This window comes from Lygodium microphyllum, chromosome 12 (genome assembly GCF_053477565.2).
Source record: "Lygodium microphyllum isolate KBCC chromosome 12, Lygodium_microphyllum_v1.1.10, whole genome shotgun sequence".
NCBI classification, from domain to species: Eukaryota; Viridiplantae; Streptophyta; class Polypodiopsida; order Schizaeales; family Lygodiaceae; genus Lygodium; species Lygodium microphyllum.
Window position 1 is genome coordinate 25,131,647 of NC_141146.1, and position 26,842 is coordinate 25,158,488.

The 26,842-nt window shown below is 41.5% G+C and overlaps 1 protein-coding gene across 1 annotated transcript in view; it reads left to right on the forward strand.

The window, feature by feature from the left end:
- Positions 1–6,638: 6,638 nt before the first annotated feature.
- LOC148027550 (uncharacterized) overlaps positions 6,639–26,842 on the forward strand; it is a 45,433-nt gene continuing 25,229 nt past the window's right edge. Inside the window, exons 1-9 of the mRNA XM_087689281.1 lie at positions 6,639–7,384; positions 7,625–8,383; positions 12,788–13,044; positions 13,526–13,594; positions 15,141–15,275; positions 15,366–15,484; positions 15,574–15,849; positions 25,633–25,720; positions 25,845–25,950. Of these exons, the coding sequence (XP_087545407.1) occupies positions 7,337–7,384; positions 7,625–8,383; positions 12,788–13,044; positions 13,526–13,594; positions 15,141–15,275; positions 15,366–15,484; positions 15,574–15,849; positions 25,633–25,720; positions 25,845–25,950 (1,857 nt within the window). The 5' untranslated portion in view covers positions 6,639–7,336. The remainder of the gene's footprint in view (positions 7,385–7,624; positions 8,384–12,787; positions 13,045–13,525; positions 13,595–15,140; positions 15,276–15,365; positions 15,485–15,573; positions 15,850–25,632; positions 25,721–25,844; positions 25,951–26,842) is intronic.

Below are 26,842 nucleotides of genomic sequence, written 5' to 3' on the forward strand. Positions count from 1 at the left end.
CTAGTTTACCCTTCCTCAAGTAGCACTTGAGTGACTCTGGAGTCAAGTTAATCTCCTATCTTGCCTCTACTCCAGCACTCTAGTGATCGATTGCCTCATGCTTGAGTTGGTTGCCATAGGCAGCCCATGCACCATCATTGGAAATTAGCGTCTCAAGTGATGCGTGCGATAGTGGTTATACAAGTATCAAATCTATCATTTTCTAAATTTTCTCATGTCATGTCTTTTTGTAGATTGAAAAATTAGATCCCCAATCATATCAAATGCATGCTACTTTTATTAGAGGGAATTCACACATGACTCAATATTCCATTTACCATGAATTTTGTAGCTCTGCCTCCATTTGCAAATGATACCTCTGAGATGTAAAGTTTGCAAAAATTTTGCATTGCTTTATCAAGCAAATGAAAGATCTTTGTAGAATTTAATGTCAAGGGTGTTGTTCTGTTCTTTTGTGCAAAGCCCCTCTTAGCCTATTCAAATTTGATATTCCCCCTTTTCCCTTTCTTCTTCTCTCTTTTCTTTTGTAGCCAACCATTTGAGAGCCCTCGAGGGGTCCTCTGCCTCCTTCTCTACTTGAGCTCAAGATGCAAGCACTTGACTTGAGTGCACTCTAGTGGTGGATAGCTTAAGTGCATTCACAAATTGCACATTCTAGAATGTAGATTTCCCTTGTTTACAACAGTGTTTTTTGGCTCATCTTTCCCTTGAATTTCTATAGAGTCCTAGTTGAATAGCTCATACAATACCTTAATGAATGTCCAAACGTCACAAAAATCTCTTTCCTTACTTATGAAATTGAATATAGCAAATTAGCCATTCAATCAGTCCTTGTTCATCAAACAAACATTATCAAATATTCTACTTCTTCTTATTCCTAACCATGCTTAGTTTTAGAGGCCAACTATGCAAGCTTCCTATTTCTAAGCATGATGGAGAAGTGAGCATCTTGGTAGTAGAACCAAAAATGTTGAGCTTCATGTGCACTCAATAGTGGCACATGAGCAGAGCTCTTGTTTGTTCAAGAGTTCAATCCTCGGAGATCTAGCTCTCACCTAATCGCTCTCTTCCCCTTTGCAAAATATCAAGTTTGCTCCTTTAAGTGAGCAAGTAGACCTATGATCTTAAGATTGTAGTAGACACACATTTTTCTTCCTCTCATTATAATTAACGTGATCTAGAGTTGGAGATGGCCTCACAATCCTTGTGATGTCTTCTTGCTCCAAATGCTCGATCTATACCTGTAGGTTGCTTCAAGCTCAAACCACCATTGTAAGAAGAAGAAGAAGAAGAAGAAGAAGAAGAAGAAGAAGAAGAAGAAGAAGAAGAAGAAGAAGAAGAAGAAGAAGAAGAAGAAGAAGAAGAAGAAGAAGAAGAAGAAGAAGAAGAAGAAGAAGAAGAAGAAGAAGAAGAAGATGATGATGATGATGATGATGATGATGATGATGATGATAAGATGATGGAGGTGGAGATGGAGAAATCAATGAGTGCTCCATCCTTGTCCCTCGCACTCTTAGCCTCACTCCCTCACTCTATGTCTCAATGGAAGCAAGAGAAAACACAAGTGTGAGAAATAGAGCATGGAATCAATTGGCACACACAAGAGAATGGCCTTCTATTACTTTTTGTATACATGAATGATCCTATTTGGCTACTCTTCTACATTGGGCACTCACTTCTCTAGTTAGGCCCTTAAGCATGGACTACAATCTATCTTAACTAAAAGGAGCTCTTTACAATTTGCTTGGGAGTGAGCCGACTCTCTCAAAAATGACTTTTATAGTAGATTACATCATGACCAACCAATCGTTAGTTTTTTAGAGTAGGCAAAGTCCCAAAGCATTCACTTGTTGGGTTTGGATCATTGGACTTCTTCCTTGTTCTCTTGTTTGCAGCTCCCAAGAGTAGGGTTAGCAAAATTATGAGTGCTTGAAAAAGTTCTCATGAGATCAAGCCTTCGAAACCTTCTATTTCAAGATTTCTTTCTTATTAATGTGCAATCCTCCTCTCATTAACCAAATTATTTGTGTAATGTTCATGTCTGTTTATAGGACATGCAAAAGAATGGAAAAAAAGAAAAGCTTTATGATAGGGGCATTAAAGATTCCATCTAATATACTAATATGAGGAAAAGAAAGAATGGGAATGCCCATGTCCCACAAGATGCAAACTATTTTATTCTCTAGCTTGAGTGTTGTGTATTTGTTTTCGAATGTGCTCCAAGTGTCACAATGGAGTGAATGTGTCACCTTGGCAGAATTAATGGTGAATTTATTGTAGAAATTTCTATATGCATAACTCAACAATTTTGACATTGTCAATAGCTAGAAATGCCACAAAAGTTGCATTGTGTATACACAATTACTTTTTATGTAGGTGTGTGCATATACACATATATGCACCCTAATGCATGCCTAGATTCTTTAAATACGTAAAGAATAACAAAAAGTGTCAACATCATGCATGTGATTTTCTATTTTGTACATGTACATAATGAGAGCTATTGCGACAAACTATGCTATGCATTTGTCCAATTGTAAGAACCTTTTGCAATAGAATAAATTCATTGCCTTTAGAACTTTATTTTGTGAAAGCCAAAGCTCCTCTTCAACGTTACATTTTCAAAATTGGTGCGACATGGATACCTCAAGAAAGTGACTTGAAAGATTGTCAAGATTTGTCACAAGTGGTAGCTCATTTCACATTTTTTTTTTTAAAAGAAGAAGATTTATGAATAGTGATACAAGGGATTATCAAATATTGTTGATTGCTTCCTTATTTTCTTTACTTCTAGGAAGTAGAAATCATCATACCTCGCCTAACAAAAGAGTAAAAATTATTAAAAGCTAGCTTTCTACTTTCACCTAGTTACTCTCATTTAAGAATACATAAATTCATTTGATTTACATTCCAATACTTGAGGGTGAAGTTATCGTAAAGTACTACAAAGAAGACTACCATCTTGTGCAAGGAACACTAGGCCACTCCATTGCAAGTTTGTGCTACTTCTATCCTCTTCATCCTTTTTCTCAGTCCTCTCCCTTTTCTTTATTATTTCATATATCTCTGTGCTCTTCTACTCTCTCTCTCTACGCCATCTTTTAATCACACACACGCACGCACACGCACGCGTGCACACACACGCACACATATTCACACACACATACACACACACACACACGCACACACACACGCACACACACACACACACACACACACACATATCTCTCTCTCTCTCTCTCTCTCTCTCTCTCTCTCTCTCTCTCTCCCCCCCCCCCCCCCCCCCCTTTGCCTGTTTGAGAGCAAACATAAAGAATTGGGTGGGGGAGAGAGAGAGAGCTCTCCTCTTGACCGATTGAGAGCTGACATAAAGAATAGAGAGAGAGAGAGAGAGAGAGAGAGAGAGAGAGAGAGAGAGAGAGAGAGAGAGAGAGAGAGAGAGAGAGAGAGAGAGAGAGAGAGAGAGAGAGAGAGAGAGAGAGAGAGAGAGAGAGAGAGAGAGAGAGAGAGAGAGAGAGAGAGAGAGAGAGAGAGAGATTTCTTCTTAGAGGTAAAAATAGTCATGTCTTGCCTAACAAAAGAGTAACAATTATAACACATCTTGTTAGACTTCTTTAAGAATGCATAAATTCATTTGATTTACTTTCAAATACTAGAGATTGAAGCTATAGTGAAGTACTAAGATGAATATTATTCAAGTTCTCAATTATCATTTAGCTCCCCTTTGAATAAATATCAATCACACATTCAATAGTCAATTCTAATTCTCAAAACAATCAAGCACAAACCATAGAAATAATAATTTGTACAAGTTTAATAAATGACAAAACTAATTGACTCTAGAAAAGGCATATTGTACACATGGAATACCCCTTTATACAATCAAACCTTTAGTTGCATATTAGGAAGCCTCAAATATATAGCACAAATACTAACTCATTTATTGTGCCTTGAGTTGCTAAGTTTGAAAATTTTAGAAGTGTAACTTATTAAATTGATCTCTTCTATGATTTTTCCTTACTTTGCCATGGTATTTGTCGCATGGACTATGTAGCTGTGTTGTGAGGTTCTTTCCAATTTTGATGTCCTTTCTATAGTAAGGACTAGTGTGCAACAACACACTAGCAAATATTAGCTTGGTGCCTTTTGACTACATAACATCCACTCAATCACAAGAGACAATCTCTTTGTCCCCCCTATCTCTATTTCCACTCCATGCTTATAAGTTTCATACGCCTGTTAGTAAGGGAAAGCACATGACCATGCATGGACTGAGTTCTTGTAAATGAATAGGAAGATCGAGGTGGTTCTCAACCTTGTAAGCTTGTAGTGATAAAGCTTAGCAATGAGCAAAGCAAAATAAAGAGCTTGTATAGTGAAAGAAGTGTTTCTCTAATTATTTGATTGCTTGATGTGTTGTGCTTAAAGGATGATATAATGAACCTTGTGTAATAGGCTAATTAATAAAGCCAATTATACATACAAAAGAATATGGTAGCATAAATGGCTTAGATAACTAAAACTTGTAGGGTAAGTTGGGTGAATGATGGGTGAGTGTGACCCCAATAGTCACATTCTATAGAATAGTGGACCCAATAAGTTACATAGCTTTCCAATATTCAAGCTAGCAATGAACATGATCAAGAAGATTTGAACATTCTAAAATCCTAACTATTTGTTTTAGGGGAATGAAGTGATGGCTTTCGTTGTTACACAAACAAAAACACATCACTCTCCTTAAATTAAGTGTGAAATTGGTTGTTTTTACAAATATAGAGTCACTCCAAGGATACAGAATTCATAGAGACTAGTTAACCATACGATGTTATTGAAAGATCGTAGGAACACTGCGGTGACTTGAAGGGTGGAGTCTTGGTTTCAATCGTGGTTTGTTGTGAGGTGGACTAGGGAATTACCTACTCGAGTAAGTTGATGTATCTAGGAGAAGGCCTAGATGTTATAATTTACTGGTTGGGATAAATAGGAGATTGCAAGCTTCCCTTCCTAGTAATAGTTCAACACTGTGTGCTAGGGCTAAGGAGCCAAAAGCTTAGCACTCAATGAAAGAGTGACCTGGACAGAGCTACATCCTTTTCAAGCTTCATGTAAGTTGAATTGATCATTTTTCCTCATCTTATTGTGATGCTTCTAATTAGTGAGACTTATTATTTTCACATTGGGATATGTTTTTGTCCATTTCCACTCCAATACATCGCTCCTCTATTGTTGAGTGAGAGGACTCTGCTTACACCTGTTACATACATGTCATCCTTGAATAGTCTTAAAAGTGCCCCATTTTGGATGATAGTATATTGGCTCTTTCACCCTAGTTCTATCTTGCTTTTAAAGCCATGACACATGTAAGCCAATTTGATTTGCACCCATAGACAAGGTTAAGTGCATGTGGATGTCATGGTGAACTTTGAAAACAACAAAACTGGAAATTTTCCAAGTATTGTTGGAAAGAGGAGTTCTACGATCTATCTTTACTTGAAGAGAGCTTAGTTGAGATGACACATGGCTATTACTACCAACACATTCTCCCTAGATCTCTCTTTGCTTATGATGTGTTCTCTCTTGTCAATGCCTTGGTTGGGTGGGATTCACGATAGTATTTCCTTGTGTGTTGGTTGAAGAGAGCTTAGTTGAGATGACATATGGCTATTACTACCAACACATTCTCCCTAGATCTCTCTTTGCTTATGATGTGTTCTCTCTTGTCAATGCCTTGGTTGGGTGGGATTCACGATAGTATTTCCTTGTGTGTGGGTGGCTTCACCAGTAACACCAAGTCACTATTACAACACGTATTAAGGCCGGATACACATCGGGCTGTGGACGGACGCAGGGTGGAGAAAGAGGCGTTCGCTGCCCGACGTGTCAAAAGGCCATTGGGCTTGATTTTTGTGGATGGCAGACACTTCTGGGCGGGGGATCTCCCCTGTCTCAAAATTCGGGCGCGCCCAATGTACAAGACAACAACACCTTTTTCCAAAAAGTGGCCTACGGGATTGACAGGAATTGAAACCCCACCAATCCCTTCACATTTCTCATTCATTACCAATGGGCCAACCTCCTTTTGGTGAAATTCATGGGCGCAGTATAGTGTGTAAACAAAGTAATGGACAACTTGCACCTCCTATCCGTCCATAGCCCCGGTGTGTAACCGGTCTAAGTGCAGTGCATGCGGCGGGGCTCTTAGTGTTAAGTGTAAGGTTTCTCCTCTCGACCCCACCTCCAAATTTATAGGTAAACCCAAAGAGTCTCAACATTTGTGCAGTTCAAGGTCTAATTTCTAAAGCATATTTGCGCATTTCAAGGTCTAATGTCTAAATTTTGAGGAGAACAAAAGAAAGCTTTTATGAAACACGTTCACATCCAAACACACTAATACATACGCTCCATTTAGACAAATTGGGCTAGTGGCCGTTACCCAATCCCGGAGAGCCGTTAGATCGAAATCGGACGGTGCCGGTGAGTCTCCTTTTCTCGCTTTCACACTGAGACAACAAAAGGACAGACTGGTTTGACCGGTAGCATCATTTGGCGACGGGCGTTTGCCGGTTGAAGTTTTCCCCTCGAGGGGAACTGAAGCAAAAAAACAAGAAGAGCTGCTTTTCTTTTTGTAAGGAAAAGAAAAGAAAAGACAAGTCAGTCAGAATTCTCGAATTTCAAAGCTTCATTTTCCGCCATAGCCAGCGAGCTTGAAGCTTTCCTCCTCCTTCTTCTTCCTCCACTCCTTCACGTTTTCGGTCTACTGCGAACTTCTATGTCGCGCTTTCTTCTGTCTGCACTTTACATTTGCTCCACTTCTTGTTCTTCGGTGATTTTCCATCTCATTCTTTAAGCACTCTTCATTTGCCTTTCGCATTGCTCCTTCACTTTCTCGTTTTTCTGTGATTTCATATCTCCAGCTTCCTTCATTGCACTCTTCATTTGCTAAGAGCGACTGCTTACATTCTTCTTCTTCTGCAATTTTCCATCTCCTGCTTTGCACTCTACACTTGCGACAGCTTGCTTCCAGCTAGTTGCATTGCCTAGCCTAAAACCAGCCTCGTGCACTTCTTCCGTTTTCGGAGCGCTTCTACTCTTCACTTGCATTTCTTTGCTTCCCTTGTCACGTGCTACCTACATTTTCTGCACGGCAAGCAGCTCGCCGGTTTGTCTCCTCCGTGCCATCCTTCTGCATAATTGCCTCTTTAATATCTGTAGGTCGAGATTTTTGTTCTCGAAGGTCCAGTCTCGCACTTAGTGTGGCTCCAGCTGCCATCACACAAGCTTCCCCTTGCGCCGGAAGTTCTGACGTATGGAATGATCGCATCAATCTGTTGGCGACATGTTTACTGATGGTCTCGATCCCTCTGCCTTGCAATGGGTCCGGGAGGTAAGAAAACGTGATTTTGTGTCCCAAGAAAGGTTTACGATTGTGATGTTTCTTGCCTTGTCTTTATTTCCGATTGGACAAGGACAAGCTTTCTAAATGGCCACTTTCTTTCCAGCTTTTAGTCTTGATTTTCTTCCGTGATGTAATGTCACTCTCTATTGCGCTATGCCAATTTTGAGCATATCCGCATTACGAAGGACACATGGGGAGCTTTTCTCTATGATCTGATTGGTGCTGCAGGGTTTGGAGCAAAAAGAAAGGGCAGTGCCTTCAATAAACGTGGACACTCAGAGTCCGAGGCTTGTAAGAGAAAATATATTGGCAGGAAGGAGAAAAGGCAAAAATGCTTGGGGCCTTCCTCCAACGCAGCTGCCTAATGCACATTTTCATTCAGGTCTACTTCGTCCTCAAATTTCTTCTGCTGGTGTTGATGATTCGAGTGAAAGCATTGGCTCTGTGTCTGCCGACAACCAAGATTATGAGGACTCCACTGATTCGGAAGAGCATGAGTCTGGCCAGTACTCCTTGGATTCATCTCCACAGAGCCATTTTGTAGGGAAAGTAAATCATGCAGAACTGACAGGCAACGGCAAAACAACTTCATGTGGAGCAGCTGATGATTACTACTATGAGTATGACAGGCGTCTTTTAAGTTCTAGGTCCAATTCTAAGTCCAATTCGCGGAGCAACTCGCGGAGAGAGAGCTTTGGACGCCTGGATTGCCGCCAAGCACAGGCATTGCAGAAGGGAAAAGACTCATTGCCATATGGTTGTGGTACTGGTGATAAAGATGATCAGAAATGCTTTTATGATAAGGGGCAATATTCTGATGGTGATTCTTGGGTTAACTCTTCAAAGTTGAACCAAGAATCCTCTGCTGCTGAAGTTGAAGCTGTTGATCGATGCAACAATGCTATTTCTAGGAAAATTGCTGGCTCGGCACCTTACCAGTGGCCCATCTCTGATCACTTTGGGCTTCACGACCTTGGGTCTAATAAGGTTAGTCTAGAAACTCTCAGCTTGATGTGTTCGATCAAGTTGAAGCAATGATTTTTGTGTGAGATAAAATCTAAATATGTTTGATAAAAATTGCAGATGTTTTCACAAGAGAGCAATGTATATATCAGATGCATGTATTGACATAGTCTTAGAAGCAATTGAGACTCTTTTCATTTGCATTCATATGGTCAAAGGTATGAAAATTTTCCATGTAAAAGTTTTCTCCGTACGGTTTGCATTTGCATGGTCCAAGGTACGAAGAGTTTCTTACTTGTCTAACAAAGTTCTTCCTGCTGGAAAGCTTGGATGGATGTTTAAAGTCTCGACTTGAGCAGTAAAGTGAGAAGTCTCTCTCAATGCAAAACAAACTGAATGCATCAAAGGTCTAGCAAACATGAAAAGTCTAATATCATGCCAGAATGATATGATGTGGAAGCGGAATGGAAGATCCAACAGTATAGAGATGAAACAGCATAGAGATGAAGAACAAATGAGAGCAATGGAATAGAGTCCTCTAGCGTGCAACCTAAACTCAGAGATAGACAAATCAGGCAATGGAATCCATATAACAAAGTATGAAATTATGTACAAACCACATTTGTTGTAGCAACCATTGGAGTGCTCCTAGTCTCCACGTGTCTAGTCACGAATGTTGACATGTTGAATGATGTGACAAGTGGAGTAGGAGATGGAGCATAATATATAGGGTATTAATGGAGATGATTTGGATCAGGTTGTCTAGGAAGAAATAGGCTAGATATGCATGTCAACTGAGAAAAAGAATTTGCCCGTAACTGGAGAAATGCACTTGATGCAGCTGGTGCCCACTATAGAAATGCCCATACCACCCATGATATGTACAATGTTAATAGATTATTCATTCTCTTTCCCCTATTTGTGTTTTGGTTCACACTTGTATTTACTCTGTGTGTGTAATTTGAGAGAGGGTTCTCTAGTGTTGATTTGAATTTAGTGTTATCATTAAACTCCATGTGTTGCCGGGCTTGTTCTTGATGTATGTGCTTATCATGATGTGTCTAGGATTTTGCCTTGTTTGACCTGCATTTCCTCTAAGACTGTTGAACTTGAGTATCAATTGTTGGCTCATTAAGGATCTCTCGATGCCTCTAGATATCTCTCGTTTTCTCTATTTTGTTACATTGCTTTCTACTTTGCATAGACCTTGTTCCTTTGTAGTTTTCTTTGAGAGCTAAGTTTCTGTTCGAGCTAATGTGGTCTTCAATTGTAGGAATCTTCTCTTGTGCTTGGATCAAGGCCTTGACTTTGTGGATCTCTTTCACTTCTCTAGTGCTTTCAAAGAGTTTTTTGAAGGATGGTCATTGTTGGTGTGGGTCCTTGAGGCTTCTGGATGATCCTTATTCTATGGTAGTGGTAGTGGTCTATCCAAGCTATGTTGATGAGCTGCTTCCTTTTGGCAATGATTGTGCAATTAGATTAGTGGTGGTGTTCTCTTTAGATAGGGTCTTTGGGCTCTTTTTTGGCATGGCTAGTTCTATAAAGATGGTGGATAGATTGTTGCAACATTGAGCTATGACTCCTCCACTTGACTTGGATGCTTCATATTCTTGTCAATGCCTCTTATGGTGGCTTTTGTGATAGAGAGGGATAGATGCATCTCCTATGGCATGACCGTGCATGTGTGGCTCTTTGATAGCTTAGTATTATTGCGAGTGGGGTTCTTCCTTGGTCTCTTCTATAGTGATGTTGATACTCCTTTGATAGATTTCCTCGTTGGCAAGGATGCTTGTATCCTATAGTAGTTGAGTGATGCCTCTCACATGTTCCCAATCTAGAGATGCAACGAGAGAGTAGTAAGGTGGCCTTGTTGATTGACTATATGATTTGATGGACCATTGTATGTGGCTTTCTACATGCATTACTTATTGGGGGTTATGAAACCCCCTCAAGTTGGTTTGATCCTAGGTCCATGATAGATGAGGTGACATCGTGTGGTTTGGTTCATGTCTTGTATCCACAGTGTTAGAAGTGAATGCAGTGATGGAAGTGTGGAAACTGTTGTAATAAACTGTTGAACTCAAGAGACAAAGGAAAGAGAAAGAGAAACACTGCAAATGAAAAGAACACTACACAAGGAACTCAAAAGCAAAGAGATTCTTGGGAGATGGAATCCATATACCAAGACATGAGACAGTACAGAAGTGATGTGAGTCACCGGTTGTGAAGGCATTGGCACCTGCTCCTCTCCCTCCACTAGAACTAGTTAGGTGATGAATGATATGTGGAGGAGAAGCTTGAATAAATAGGCAATAATAATGCCATAAATCATATCAGGTCAATTAGCATTTAATGCTGGTCGGTCAGCAATAAATGTTTAAATGACCATCATAAAATGCCAGGAAAAATGCCTAAATAATTAGGATAATATCTTGGTGCCCTAGTTCACTGAATCACATGCACAGACTCAGCCATGAATTGACATATCTGGTAACACAGGGATTGACACTTTGGTAGTATTGCTAAAGGAGGGGAATCCATAGTACATGTTGAGCTTTTGTAGGGCTATGCATTACTTCTCTCTCATTAAGGGCTACAATATGATTGACATTGAATTAATGCATCTTTTGAGGCGCATCCAATATTGGTGCACAATGGTGCATTTGTTTGTCATGGTTGTGTGTACTATGATGCTGGGGGTTTTCTAGTGTCAATTGTGGTATTGACATGGTGGACATTCTAAGGATATTCTTTAGTTGATTACGAGCACTACATTGTATATTTCATTGTAGTATGTACTAATTACCCATCATCTAAGAGAGGGTGGTAGCATTATGCATATTTCATCGTTTGTCATGGTTGTATGTACCATGATGCTGGGGGTTTTCTGGTGTCAATTGTGGTATCGACATGGTGGACATTCTAAGGATATTCTTTGGCAGTGGATTATGAGCACTACATTGTATATTTCATTGTAGTATGTACTAATCACCCATGATCTAAGAGAGGGTGCTAGCATTATGCATATGGTGGCATCCCATTTTCTCACACTATATATATTTGTGCCTCTACTCTCACTCGTTGATTTGATCACATTGTTGGAGGGGGAGAGCTGGGAGTGCTAGAGGATGTCCACCCATTGTGTGGTGTGCCTCCACTCTTGGTTTGCTTTGTGTCTTTGGTACATTTTGCCCATCATTGAGATCTTGTGTTCATTGTCTTTGTGCCATTGTCTTGCATGCTTATTACTTCTGAATGCAAATTCTTACATGTACACATGAAGATCTTGATCTTTCTATGGCTTGTGGCACATAGGAGTGTGAATGTTGGTACATGGCTAGGATATGGTAAGTTCAGAGTAGTAAATATAATTGTGGAAAGATAGGAGACATGTAGAGACACTAGTTATGGGCTTCCCTAGAGCACGGGAGGTCTAGAGGAGAGCTTTGAGATTGGTCTTATGGCATAGGTCGGGTCATGAACAGAGGTTCAGCATGCAGCTATATGCATATATAAAGGAACCATTCTTTTCTTCTTACTGAGCAGCAGCTGAGCTGAGCATTCCTGCACACTAGACTTCTCACATGTGGAGTCTTATGGCATAACTTGGGCCACGAATAGAGCTTCAAGGGAGCCATTCTTTTCTTCTTATTGGGCAGCAGCTGAGCATTCCCGTAGACTAGACTTTTCACATGTAGAGTGGACTTTAGGACCATGCTACAAATGGGAGCTCATTGTTAGCATTTTAGCTTGGTATATCTGGACTGTAAAGGCAAGATACAAAGTTTAGTGCTTTTCCTTCTCGTATTGATAAGGTTTCCAATCAAACAGAACACATTTTGAAGTTTGCTAGCAAGTATTTGTGGTGTCTTAAGGTTGAATGGTGGACAAAGGTTACCCGATGTTAGAGGATCTTACTTCTTTTTTCAGTCTAATGATGAATTGCTCAGGTTTTCAACTAAACAGACTTTTACATGCCATTTACACATGATTCAAGTTTGCTGGCAAGTATTTGTGCTATTTTAAGGTTGGATGGTGGACAAAGGTTGGTTTACTCAATATTAAAGGATCTCCTTTCCTTTCAGTGTAATGATGAATAAAATGTTTTTGAAATATGCATTTTGCTTATAGGAAAAACGATGCACACATTTTGTATGATGCACCTTGAGTTGTCCATGTATGTCAACTCCTCTATCTCACGCTCTTTTAATTTTGTGTACAAGGTGCTTAAGGGAGCTTGTGACTCTTTTTGGTGACACGATTATGGTCATGTTTATGGATGCTGATGCCATATGAACCTTGAATCCAATAAGAATTTTATTTTCTTATGACATGAGATATATGCTTGCTTCTGATCTTTTTCATTGCCTTCAAGTGGACATTGTACTTGAATCAACCAATTCTCAAACTACTTTGGTACATTTTCAGGATGCAATGAATGAGAGTGACCACTTTCAAGAGATGGGAGCTCCACCAAGTGCACCACCTATGATGAAGAATGATGTAAGTAGAGTTGAAAGCAACCTTTCTTCAACATATCCAGACTCTGGGAGAAAATCGTTTAGTGATGAACTCCTGCAAGGGAATGGTGTATTTGAAGCAGCTAAACATAACAACATTTTTTCCACGACTGAAAGTAACAAAGGGGAATGCGGCCTTGAGCAGCCCTTTGAAGCAAGGAAAAGGTGCGTAGCTGAGATTTATTATGTTTGAAATGTTCAAGCATTTATCGCAGGCCATGCCTAGATCATGTGTAGAAGTGCACTGTAGCATGTGGCACATGCATAACCATGATGACTGAATTAAGCTGCAAAGAAGTTGACCAAGTATTGATGGTGCCAAGTAAGACTTGTAGTTTTGCAAATTAGTTGACCTAATTCGGACTTGTTGATGCACATTGATTCACCTTAAGACAAGGGAAAGCATCATGATGCTCAATAGTGTGTATTAGTAAGTTATCAAACGATTGTTATCTCAATTGTGGTACTGCTAATTCAGAAAGGGCTTTATTTTTAAGGGCTCGCCTTTGATTTTTCAAAATCTTCAGAGCAAGTTGGCATAATTTTTTTGTTAATTGTTTAATCGGTTGTGTGTTTTTGCTGATTGTATGTTTCTTGTATGTCTCTTTACTTAAACAACCATGAGTCTAACAGAGTTGAGTTTTAGAGACCATGAAGGGGGCCCCTCGACCAAACAAACCAATGTTTCAAGCCAACAACCCCTTGCCTTTACCAGGTAGTTTGCTTTTCTGTTTCATACTTTTTCAAGGCAAATTATTTATTTATTTGTTTGTTTGCATTGGGAAATTGGGAAATTTGGTTTGAAACACAAACTTCATGTTCTCCCTTATTGTTGAAACTTTGATCTGGCCAGATGCAGCACAAACGCGGTGTCACTCTTATTTTTCTCCCTGATGTTTTACTTGAACATAGAAATTGTAATCAGAAAAGGAAGGGGATAATTGATAGAACATTGCTGATTTATTGTGCTAAATAGGTTTGCCCAAGTAGGCAACTTTGAAGAGGTTGGAGTGATAGTGGCCCAGGTTGTGAAGCAATTTGTTTAGGATGGTCTAGTCTTACCAGACAATTCAAAAGGTGAAGGTCAGCCTTAGGAGGCCATTCCAAATGGGAACATTATCATGAACTTTATTGGAATCTTTCCAGCAGCAAATCAAGACACAGAACACTTGGTGTTTGACTCTATTGACCAATGTAATAAGGTCCTCATTGTCATTCCTTGCAAGGAGTCAGCAATAGGAGAAGCTGAGATAGTGTTTGTTAACAAGTGCGCGTGTAAGACCAGCACCCAAACTGTAAACAGGAGCAACTTCTTTCTGTTCAGCCAATCCTGAATGACGTCAATTCTGGCATTGGTAGGATTCCATATGTCACGACATTTGGGAAGAGTCATCAGATAGAGAAATTTTGGGTGTCTAAAGAAATGCTGGGCCCTGGCTAAAGCTTAGGAGGATTAGGATTATGTTCTTTTAGCTCTTGCTGTCTACACTGAGCCAGGCCTGCAGTAGCTGTGTCTCATTCAGACTCAGGGTGCCCTGAAGTGCATCATCTGAGGCTCTATTCGCTGATTAGATGTCTTTTCAGGGCTCACCATAGGACAGAAATAGAAACTTGATTTATGTGGATTGGGTGCTAATCACCCCAGAGCCTATTGGGATCTTGGAGGCATTGTTGTCATAATAGGAGGTTCAACTTATCAGGACGTGTATCCTGGCTGCCAAAGTTTTTTGCTGAACGTAGCCTCAGTCTAATAGCCAGTGATAGTACAAATAAGGGATTGGTAGGCTGTTCATGCATGTTGCCAAATGACAATATATTGGGTGACCTGCCTAGGATCTGCTCAGTATTCAATTCCAAACAGTTCGGTTTAGTTATTGCACAAATGAGGGGTCAGTAGATAGGTGTTCATGAGTTCTGCCAAAATACCATAAGTGGGTTGATCTAGTGTTCAACTCCAAACAATTCACTTTTTGTGCAAAACAATGAATGCTTTGCTTGGTTTTGTTTCAATGAAACAAGCATGCCACCCAGTGAATGCTTGCTGTTTTTCTGCTGATGGCTGATTGTGTTGTTGTTGTTGTGGTTGTGTGAACCAAACATAATGAATGGCATGGTGTTGGAAGTTTATATATGTTAACTGTAGAATCCAATGATCCTGCTTGCCCTTGCTACCTGCTAACCTAATATACTAGATGTCCTGGATTTCAATGGTTACAAATAAGTAATTCTTCTCTGATGTCATCCTCGTATATTCCATGCAGTGGTTATGCAGTTTGGCCAACTGTTATAGCATATGATGCTTGTGTGCGGTTATGTCTTCGAGCTTGGGCAAGGGGGTGTGTGGAGGCTCCAGAGTTTCTAAATGACGAGTGTGTGCTACTACGAAGTTCTTTTGGGTAAAGCTTGGCATGGCTTCTTACTGGTTTCTTTCTTCTTCAAATTATGCTACCTGAAAATAATGATACCAATTCTGAATTCGATTTCAGTTTAGAGCATATTCTTTTGCAACCACATGATAGTGTCCTACAAAAACCGGCCATGGATAATTCTGAAGCCATTGCTGCATCTAAGCGAAACAAAGATGCAGGAAAGATCAGAGTTCAAGGTGAAATGTTCATGCTGTGTTGTGTTACTTTTCAAGTCGCGTTACATGTTTGGCATACTCATTTCATACTACATTTCGGCTGTATCTAGTGCGGAAGGTGAGGATGACAATGAAGGTGTCCTCTAGATGCAGTTTTGCGTCATTTGATGCTGCTCGTGCAAGCCTAGAATTTAAGTCTGACCTTCTAGCTGGATGGGAAAGTGTGAAGAAATTCTGTCTTAATCCTCGTCGGATTTCACAAGGCAACTCATCACGTGGGGCTACTTACATGCAAGCTGGAGCCCATTATATGCGACAAGTATCAGGGTTACTGAAAGCAGGAGTGAGTTCACTTCGCAGCACAACCATGATGGATGTATCTGAAGGTATATCATACAATTACTACATTGGTTGTTGATAGCTTTATGTTTTCAAAAGTTCACATAAGATCCTTTGCTGTGACTGATTCTCATTAATGTTTCTAACAAATGTTTTCTCACACACTTTCCATAGGGACCATGAATAAAATTCAATTTGGATGCCTTGCATATGCTTGCATTAAGGGATTGTTAGTAGTGTGCATTTCATGGGTGTTAGGCATGTTTATTAGGCTGTTAATCGGGCACTTATGGGCAGCTGGGCCGCTCATTTAGGGCTGGCCTATTTGTTCTGATTCTCATCTTTAGACCTATATATACACAACGACTCCACTCTATTGTATTGGATCATGTCCATTTGAATTTTGGAGAGAGGGAGATTGGAGGCACTATTGTTCATCGCATGTGCCTTCACCTTTGTGGTTTGCTCAGTACATCTCATTTCTTGCGCTTTGGATTCCATTGCCTGTTCATTAGGGCTGGCCTGTTTATCTCGGCTCATCCTTAGGCCCATATATACTCCACTTCTCCACTCTTTAATTTTGGATCATGTCCATCTAGAGAGAGGGACATTGAATGTACTACTGGTCATCACATGTGCCATCTCACATGTGGTTTGTGCGGTACATCGCAAATTTATTCTTTTGTGTCTTAGGTTGTGCCTTTTATTGTTCATCTGTCTTAGTGTTCAACCGTTGTGTTCTTTTGCTTTGTCTTGACTTATGAATTGCATTGCCCGCTCATTTATTCTTTTGTATCTTGGGTTGTGCCTTTTATTGTTCATCTGTCTTAGTGTCCTACCGTTGTGTTCTTTTGCTTCCGTTGCTTTGCTTATTCTCACACGATGTCAGTCGACTAGTGTTGTGTTGTGTCTTTTATTGTTCATCTGTCTTAGTGTTCAACCGTTGCGTTCTTTTGCTTCCGTTGCTTTGCTTATTCTCACACGATGTCAGTCGACTAGTGTTGTGTTGCCGTTTTTGTTATTAACTGATTTCAGGGCTGAAGTGCTGCGTTTCCTACTGTTGGAGCTGTTGAACCTTGCATTCACTGCCTCTGTACCTTCAGCTATTGCTGGTGACTTGTCAATCAATGGGTGACATGTTTCTTGAGCTGGGCAACCGTATTTTCTTGCTGGGCTGGTCCTGTTCTCCAAGGCTTCTCTACTTGCAGCCTTGCTGTTTTTACCCTCTAGACCCTTGCATATTTGGCTAACCTATGTTATTTCCCTGCTCCACAAAGCTGGAAACCTCCGTTTTTACTGTTGCTGGTTTCATAGGGGGTGTCCTGTTGTCGCCAAGACGTGTCCACTTGCCGCCTACCGTTTTAAGCCTCCAAACTCTTGTGGTTTTGGCCAACTTACAGATTGTGGTAAATCTTGCGTTTTTGCTGATCTGATCTGCTTCACACTTGCGCTTTGCTCTTCAGCTGAAGAGAGGACCCTTTGTGTTGGATGTGATCTCTCATTACACTCACTTCATTGTTGTGTCCATCTCTATGCGTTCTATTGTTAGTGTGTATATGAATTATGTTTGAATTGTGGAATTGTGCGTTGTTTGAGGTTGATTGACCACAAGTGCCCAAGCATCTCTTACTCATCATTGTTATTCTTTATAACTATTCTATTTGATTGGCTTGAGATTCTTTCACCATGGCCTAACCTTGTTCTTCTAAGGCTTTCTTTTCGAGCATGAAGGTTGCTTACCCTCATGTGAGCTCGGACTAGGAGCCAATCCCGATCTTTGTTAAAGAAGCAGCTCCTTATGAAACTAGAGGTCAATCCGAGCTCCAAGATTTGAACTTGCTAGAGATGTGTTAGGGCACGATGCCAAACATCTTGTGCTAGATGTATTCTCTAAAATTGGAGTCACGAGGGTAGTGCGCACAAAGTGAACGCCCTTGTTGTGCTTGTATCTAGTTGATCATCGTGGGCCTATTGATGTCTTGAGAAAGGATGTTACTACCCAATCTTGTATAAGCTTCTAGAACCACCATGTAATAACATAGGGCTTCTTCTCTTGTGAGCGAGGCCTAAGAGCCTCCAAAGCTTGTGATGCACTTGTATGGGAAAGGGACTCCCCCTAATTGGGTGAAGACGGCTCCTCCTCATTGGGGAAGGAAGGCTCTCCCCTCAATGGCTCAACGCCCCCTTGAAGGAATTTGAGGGGATGGGTATGAAGTAGAAATACTCGTAGAAGAAGAAATAGAAGGAGTCGGTAAAGGTAAGGGCATCGAAGGAGGGGGAGGTGTCCAAGGTGAAGAAGAGGTTGTTGCCAACAATGGAGGATGGGGTGGAGTTGAAGCACCATTGAAGGGAGGTTCAAAGGCCATAGCCTCATCAAACACACCATCCTAGCTCATTACTATCTTGCTGGTTTGGGGATCATAAAGCATGTAGCCTTTGGTTATGTAATTATAACCACCAAATATGTGCTTCTTGGACTTGGTGTCAAGTTTTACCCTTGTGTTCCTTGTCAACTATCGCTCCATGACACCATTTTGTAGTGGTGTGTTTGTTTGGAAAAGCTCCATTTTGATCCTAGTTTCGTTCTAAGATCACCTTCCACTCGCAAAAGCTAGAAAATGCCTTGGATTTGTACTCCAAGAAATAGGGGCAGGCACATCCACTTGGAAAAATAATCAATAACAAGCATTTGTTGTTTGGCCTTCTCTAAGGAGGCCGTTATCATAGGTCCACACAAGTCGGTGTACACCAACTTAAGTGGTGCGGAAGCCCATCTAGGAGTTGCCTTTGGAAAAGGTTGGTGATGCTGGTTGCCCCTTGAACAACTAGGGCACAAGGTAGTGATGGAATGGAAATCTAGAAGACCCCCAACAAATTCCATCCATGATGCTTGTTGAATGGAGTTAAAGTTCAAGTGCTCGTATAGCAGGCATGCTAAAGTAGCCCAAGAGTTGAAGAAGACTTGAGTAGCAAGGGTTGCGAGCTTGTAAAGCCCACCCTCTTGTGTACTTGTCTAAAACACAACTCGAATGATTGCATCTTCAACAATAACCCCCTCTTGGGTGAAGGCCATGTAGATCCCTATGTATGTCAAACCATGAACAGAAAGCAAGTTAAAACCTAAACTAGGACCATAAAGTACTTTGGCAGAAGAGTCTTGACAAATTTGTTGGTGATGTTGGTTGCCCCTCGAATAGGTAGAAAATAAGATAGTGATGGAATGGAAATTTAGAAGACCCTCAACAAATTCCTTCCATGATGCATGTTGAATGGAGTTAAAGTTCAAGTGCCCATAGCAAGCATGCTAAAGTAGCGCAAAGCCCAAGAGCTAAAGAAGACTTGAGTAGCAAGGGGTATGACCTTGTAAAGCCCACCCTCTTATGTACTTGTCTATAACACAACTCGAATGGTTGCATCTTCAACAATAGCCGCCTCTTGGGTGAAGGCCATGTAGAATCCTAGCTATGTCAAATCATGAGTAGAAAGCAAGTTAAAACCTAAATCGAGAACATAAAGTACTTCGGTAGAAGAGTCTTGATGAATCGACACCAATTAGTTGCACCCTCTTGATAGAGGTCTTGGATCCAATTGCAACGGCAGGTGATTTGAGACGATGCACCACTATCCACAAGCCAAGGCTTCTTTGATGAGATAGAAGCAAGAGCAGTGCCCTCAAGCTCAAAGAGATGCATGAAGACCGATTTTGACATCGTGGGATGCCTTTGTATCTTTGGTGCCACCTTTGGCTTCAGGGTTTAAATGGGGGTATTTTTGCCAATATTGGTCTTTAGGGTGTGTGCCTTTCTTCCAATGTGGGCACTTGGTCTTCCCTCTAGACTTCTTATCTTAGTGTCCTCAAGCTCAAAGAGATGGATGAAGACTGATTCTGATATCATGGGATGCCTTTGTATCTTTGGTGCCATCTTTGGGTTCAAGGTTTAAATGGGGGTATTTTTTTGCCAATACTAGTCTTTAGGGTGTGTGCCTTTTCCCCAATGTGGGCACTTGGTCTTCCTTTTAGACTTCTCATCTTTCTTGTCCTCTTGGTCCTTGTTGTTGGCCTTTTTGTCCTTGTTGCCCCCTTGCAAAGATGAACTTGCGGCACAAGCATGATTGGTGAATGTGGCTTCATTGGGTCATGTCTCCTTTTGTTGAGCATCTTGTACCAAAATCAAAGCTACAAGCTCCTCCCATAGAATGGTATCTTGAACATTGGAGGCAAGCAAAGCGGTATATAAAACATCATAGCTTGGAGATGGTAGATGGATCAAAAGAGTAATGTCATAATATCATGTCTTTCCATGACGTCTTTTTGCCAAGGGAGGCAAGCTCATCCAATAGTACCTCCATTTTGTTCATATGATCCTTCATGGAAGGAGAATTATCAACAGAAAGTGTTTGGAGTTTCTTCTCGAAAGTAATGTGGTGCACAAAGGTTTTGACTAGGTATAAAGAAGATTACTTGCTCCAGACCCTAATTGCAAAGTAGATTCTTTTGACATGTACAAGGACTGAATCATGGCAGCCCATAAATAGAAGGGAACGGGCTTGGGAGTTGAGCCTATCCCAAAGAGTCACCTGATTGACAATTGATCCAATTTTGGGATCCTCCATTGGATAGCAGATGGGGGCGGTGATGAAGTCCCATAAGTTGAAGTATCTAAGATGCACTCCACTTTGCAAGACCAAAGGGAGTAGCTGGTACCATCCAAACGATCCTTCTAAGATAGTGTGATAGAGAAGGTACCTACACAGAGGGTGCCATGATTGCCAAGCAGGGTCGTTTAGTAGGAGCTTGTGTAGAAACAAAGAGGTGTGGGGGTGTATGAGGTTGGTCTGCTCCAATCTTTTGGACCTGTTAGAGTGCTGATCTCTATTGGATTGGGGCTTTGATCTTTGGTCTTCTTCAGGTTGATCCTTGCGATCTTGTCAATTACGATGGTCTGATCGATGAGAATGTCAGTCTTCTTAGCTTTGATGATCCTCACTAATGTCATGACTAATCAGGCCAATTGAATTGGTAACCCATCTATCCTTTGCAGTATCTGCACGAGCACACAAGAAAATATGCTGTGTTGGGTTGCCCAAATGGAGTAGGTATCAGCTACATTGCTGCAGGGCAGCCTATAGATGCTCTCTACACAGCGCAAGAAGCACGAACTCTGCAAAAAAGTTTGTGTTTTCAGGTTGCTGGGGGTAGAAAGGCTGTTGCCAGCTGTTGGCAGTAGTTCCCCACTGATAGAGGGCTGGAAAACACGAATACCTGCACAACTACAGCAAGATATGTGATGTCTTCTCTTTGTAGAAGCTTGGGGTCCTCTTCTTTGATGATGATTCCATGTGAGAGTGTGCAATGGAAGAGAATCACAGACACGGAGAGAGAAGGGAAGAGATAGGCTGAAATGGACATAGGGAAGAGAAGGAATAGATAACACTCAACTGAAAATGACAGCTGAATATAGAAAAATTCGATTAGTCCCTGCACGCAGTCCAATGTGTCAATGAGGGCATCGGATCAGGCTGATGAGGATGTACATTGGCAGGCTGAATGGAGAGAGTGGCTGTTGCAAAACAGAATGAACTGCAAGAGGGGGCCTGCCATATATAGCAGGCTGCCCCTAAACCTAGCCTACCTGCTGTAGGCATGACCTGATAAAACTGGTCATCAAGCCCCTACGCCAGCCGCTGAGTGTGAATCCAGCCCAAAACCCACTGAAACTGAAATGCAGTGGAACTGGTTCCCTGTCTGGCAGTATGAACAGTCTAAAACAGATTAAAACTGAAATGCACTGAAATACTAAGCCTGGAAACTGAAATGCATGAATTGTTAGAGCACCTATGTCTTCATTGGACTCATATGGAGCTCACAACCAGGAGATGATTAGGATGAAATACACATGAATGCTAACAGATTATTTACAAAGGAGAGGAATAAAAGATCAATATTTAGAAAGTGATCACTGATAAGTGAGGAGGGAGGGATTATGTCCTAGAGAGTGGATGTTGGAAAAATCGGGGGCACAGATTTTGTGAGAGTGTGCAACAGAAGAAACACAAACACGGAGAGAAAAGGAGAAGAGAAAGACAGCAGGAATGGAAGAGAAACCTGCACTAAGTCTGGAAAGAAAGCTGAATACAATGATGGACTGATCAGTCCCTTCATGCATTCCAAAGCATCAGTGAAGACAACAAATTAGGCTGAAGATGATGGCAGCACCATAGATGGTAATGGAGATGAAGGCGCAGCGTGCAACCTACAAAAGACAGAAGAGCACGATCTGCTCTGAAGTTGGAGACAGCTATATACAGGCCAAAAATGGCTGAAACTAGTTGATCAATTGTAGGTGAGTGCAATAAATCCAGTCGGTCAGCTAAGTCTGGCTGACCAGCCAAATTTGGTGGCAAAAATGCTGATGTGACATATGCTGGGCAGATCGCTGATGTCTGAGCTGCATAATCTTTGATAGAGCAAGAAAAAATGGTTGCATGTGTAGTGTGAACACATCTGACATTGATTGACAAAGAAATGCATTGAAAACTGGATGGATAAAATACTAAATAGTCAGAGTTCCGATGTCTCTACTAGACGGTAGACTCTAATGGAGCTCACAACCAGGACCTGACAGGTTGATAGAATAAAATGGCAGGCTAAGAGATCTAGGGAGGGGGAGTGTGACATGATTTGTTAGATGGCTTACATGGTTGGCAAGTGCTACCCACAATAGGCATGACTGTATGGTGTGCACGAGTCATTGTAGTTGTGAGCTTGATGAATGTTCTCTAGATGAGATGTGAAATCTGAGTATGGGTGAAGAACTCATGCTTATGTATGTTTCCTTGGGATATATTGGGGAGTCTTACATGCTAAAAGAGGGAGCTATTATGGATGAAGACTAGGGAGGGGAAGGGATTAAGGAAGGAAGTGGAAGATGAAAAATTTGTCCCTTGGAATATATTGGGGAGTGTTACATGCTAAAAGAGGGAGCTATTATGGATGAAGACTAGGGAGGGGAAGGGATTAAGGAAGGAAGTGGAAGATGAAAAATTTGTCCCTTGGAGGGGAGCGGCGAGTTTGATAAAATTTGTATAACAGCTTACATGGATGACATATGTCTATGCACAATAGGTGTGTGCATGTATGATTGCTTGTGTGAGTGGTTGATTAGTGAATGTTCTTTACATGAGATATCAAATCCAAACACTGGTTGGGTTTTGGGTGGGTGGATGCCTCCATCTATATGAGACAATGGCTTGGTGAAGAACTCATGCTCATGTATTTTCACATAGGGATAGATTGGGGAGTGATAAAGGTGCTATTAGGTGGATAATGACTAAGGATGGAAGTGGAATGGAGAGAGATTGGGGGGGAGTGGGATGGAGAGAGATTAGGGAGGAGTGTTAAGTTAGGTAGGGAGAGTATGGATGGATTTTGAGGATGAGAGGGAGGGGAGAGGGATTATTGATTGATGGTTTATGGTTTTTGGGGTTAGGGGGTGTTTGGGAAGACTAGCTAGGGAGGGAGGAATTATGGATGGATTTTGATGGTGAGGGGGAGGGATTATTGATTGATGGTTTAGGATGGACTTTGGGGGCAAGGGGTGTTTGGGGAGATTAGCTAGGGAGGGAAGAATGGGATTGGGTGGGGAGCATTGGTTAGGATAGGAGATATTATAGAGAAGAGCAAAAAGGGGGATTGGGGAGATTAGGTAGGGAGAGCTCAATAGGTGCGAGGAGGAGGGATTGTGGATGGATTTTGATGGTGAGAGCTCAACAGGGGGGAGGAGGATTGTGGATGTATTTGATGGTGAGGAGGAGTGGTGAGGGATGGTGTTTGGGGAGATTAGCTAGGAAAGGAGGAAAGGGACTGTTTGGGGAGGATTGATTAAGACATGATATAGTAGAGAGAAGAGGGATAAGGGGGATTGGGAAGATTAGATAGGGTTGGGGGGGGGATTATAAATGGATTTTGAGGGTGACGGGGAGGGGAGAGGGATTATGGATGAATGGATTAGGATAGGATATATTAGAGAGAAGAGGAAGAAGGGGAATTGGGGAGATTAGGTAGGGAGAGCTCAATATGGGGGAGGAGGGATTGTGGATCGATTTTGATGGCGAGGGGGAAGGGTGAGGGAAGGTGTTTGGGAGGTTCGCTAGGAAGGGAAGAATGGGGCTGGCTGGGGAGGAATGGTTAGGACATGATATATTAGAGATTGGGTAGGGAGAGCTCAATATGGGGGAGGAGGGATTGTGGATGGATTTTGATGGTGAGGGGGAGGAGAGAGGAATGGTGTTTGGGGAGGATTGATTAGGACATGATTTATTAGAGATTAGGTAGGGAGAGCTCAATATGGGGGAGGGATTGTGGATGGATTTTGATGGTGAGGGGGAGGGGAGAGGGACAGTGTTTGGGGATTGGGGAGATTAGCTAGCTGGGGAGGAATGGGACTGGCTGGGGAGGATTGATTAGGACATGATATATTAGAGAGAAGAGGAATTGGGAAGATTAGATAGGTTGGGGGAAAGGAGGGAGGAATTATAAATGAATTTTGAGGGTGAAGGGGAGGGATTATGGATGAATGTATTAGGATGGACTTTTTGGGGGTGGGGCGTGTTAAGGGATACTAGGTAAGGGGGATTGGGAAGATTAGATAGGGTTGGGGGAAAGGAGGGAGGAATTATAAATGTATTTTGAGGGTGAAGGGGAGGGATTATGGATGAATGGATTAGGATGGACTTTTTGGGGGTGGGGCGCGTTAAGGGATACTAGGTAGGGACAGAGGATCGCGACTGGGTGGGGAGGATTGATTGTGACTGGAGATATCAAAGAGAAGAGGAATAAGGAGCGTTGTGGAGATTAGATAGGGTTGGGGGGAAAGGAGGGAGGAATTATAAATGAATTTTGAGGGTGAGGGGGAGGCATTATGGATGAATGGATTAGGATGGACTTTTTGGGGGTGGGGCGCGTTAAGGGATACTAGGTAGGGACAGAGCATAGGGACTGGGTGGGGAGGATTGATTATAATGGGAGATATCAAATAGAAGAGGAATAAGCAAGTAGGGGGATTGATTAGGACAGGATAGATTAGGTAAAAGAGAAATAAGCAAGTAACATTCAGAACTATTTGTTAGGCGATGGTATGTACTACAGATCAGGGAGTTGTGAGGGGAATGGAAAGAAGAAAGGGGGGGGGGATTTGGAGAGATCAGGTAGGAAGGGAGGGATGTAACCAGGTGGGGGACTGATTAGGACAGGATATATTAGAGAGAAGAGGAATAAGCAAGTAGGGGGGGTTGATTAGGATAGGATAGATAAGGGGGGGGGGGGGATTTGGAGAGATCAGGTAGGAAGGGAGGGATGTAACCAGGTGGGGGACTGATTAGGACAGGATATATTAGAGAGAAGAGGAATAAGCAAGTAGGGGGGGTTGATTAGGATAGGATAGATAAGGGAGAAGAGAAATAAGCAAGTAACACTCATAGCTATTTGTTAGGTAGGGAGTTGGAACTTGGAAGAGGAATGGAAAGTTTTTTTTTTTTTGGGGGGGGGGTGGGTGGTGGATTAGGAAAGGATAGAAGGGAGAAGAGGAATATGCAAATAGCATTCAGAATTCTACATTAGGCAATTTAGGGATGAGGGGTGTGAAGGGAGGGATCATGCAATAGGGAGTGTGCATGAGGGAGGGATAAGGGCAAAGAGAAAGTATGTGGAGTAAAGCCAAAAAGAGACAGTATGTGGAGCAAAAGCTAATAAACAAAAAGGACTGCATGTAATTTCTTTAAAAAAGCTAGAATTACATGTAATTGATCTTAGTCAACCTTTGAATTTACAGAGACATATAGTTGTCTTTTAAGGCTCAAGAGTACAGCGGAGGAGGATGTTTTACGAGTGCACCCTGGCTCTGGAGATTTTCATGTTTTGTAAGTCACATTTACTTGATTTAACAAAACAAAACAAGTAAACCTCTTATTTAAATTAGATTAAACCTTGTTGGTAACCTCTGGTCCAGTTATTTCAAGATATGCACATCTTTTTTTCTTTCAGCCATCCAGAAAGTGCCAATGATGATCTTATTCTGGAAGTAGAAGATTCCAAGAAAAATTTTCAAGGGAGAGTTTATGTGCAGCTTTCATCTATAAGTGATGATCAGGTTGGTTTAAGAGAATGACAATGGTTCAAAAAAAGTGTATTTTGTGTGTATGTGCATTTGTACACATATGTAGCATGGAAGAACATGTGTGCTTGTGCATATTCCAAGAAGAGCAGGCTTCTCTTTATTCTTTGTATTAGATACATGGGAGATGTGGTTGATGAACATTGTACTTCGTTCTCTCTCTTATGTGCAAGTCAGAGATTTGATATCAGTATGCATCATAAAACTATTTTTGATTTCAACTCTTGAAAGGAAGATAAGACTCCAAGATTGGACATTTAGTAAAGATCAACTAAGAACATCCTGTTTCCCTCGTATAAACTTAAAGTAGTCAAAACTTATAAGCTCATTTTCCCTCCTCATAGAGTCAAGCACATAAAAATCAGTTATGGCACATTATTTAGTCAGGAAAATGAATCTGTCCACTACTGTATCAGCTTCTTGTCTGAGATCACCCAAACTTCCGAGTCTGCTTCTTGTTTGTAGCTTGTGTGTGTGTACTGAGGTTATGTAGACTTAGCTTAACACTCGCCAAAAGACAGCAGTGAGCACGGTTGTAATATAGGCAATAGTGGGGTGCTATATGAAACTATCTCCGAAAAGGATGGGCAGCTGTAGAGCAAGTTGCAACCAAAGACCCAAAAATATATGAATATGGACGACTAACTAGCCATGGCGAGAGCTCACAAGGCAGTGATGAAGCTCACACAAGTAGGAGATCGCCATAATGTACATGCACCCTTTTAGTTCTTGGGTGGGCCTGCCACCTCCTAGTCAAGGATGTGCTCCCAGACACAATGGCAATGGGTTGATGTGTTCCATGTGAGTATGAAATACTGGGTCCTAGATAGCCAACCATCTTTGATTATTGCATCATATCAAGGTTGGT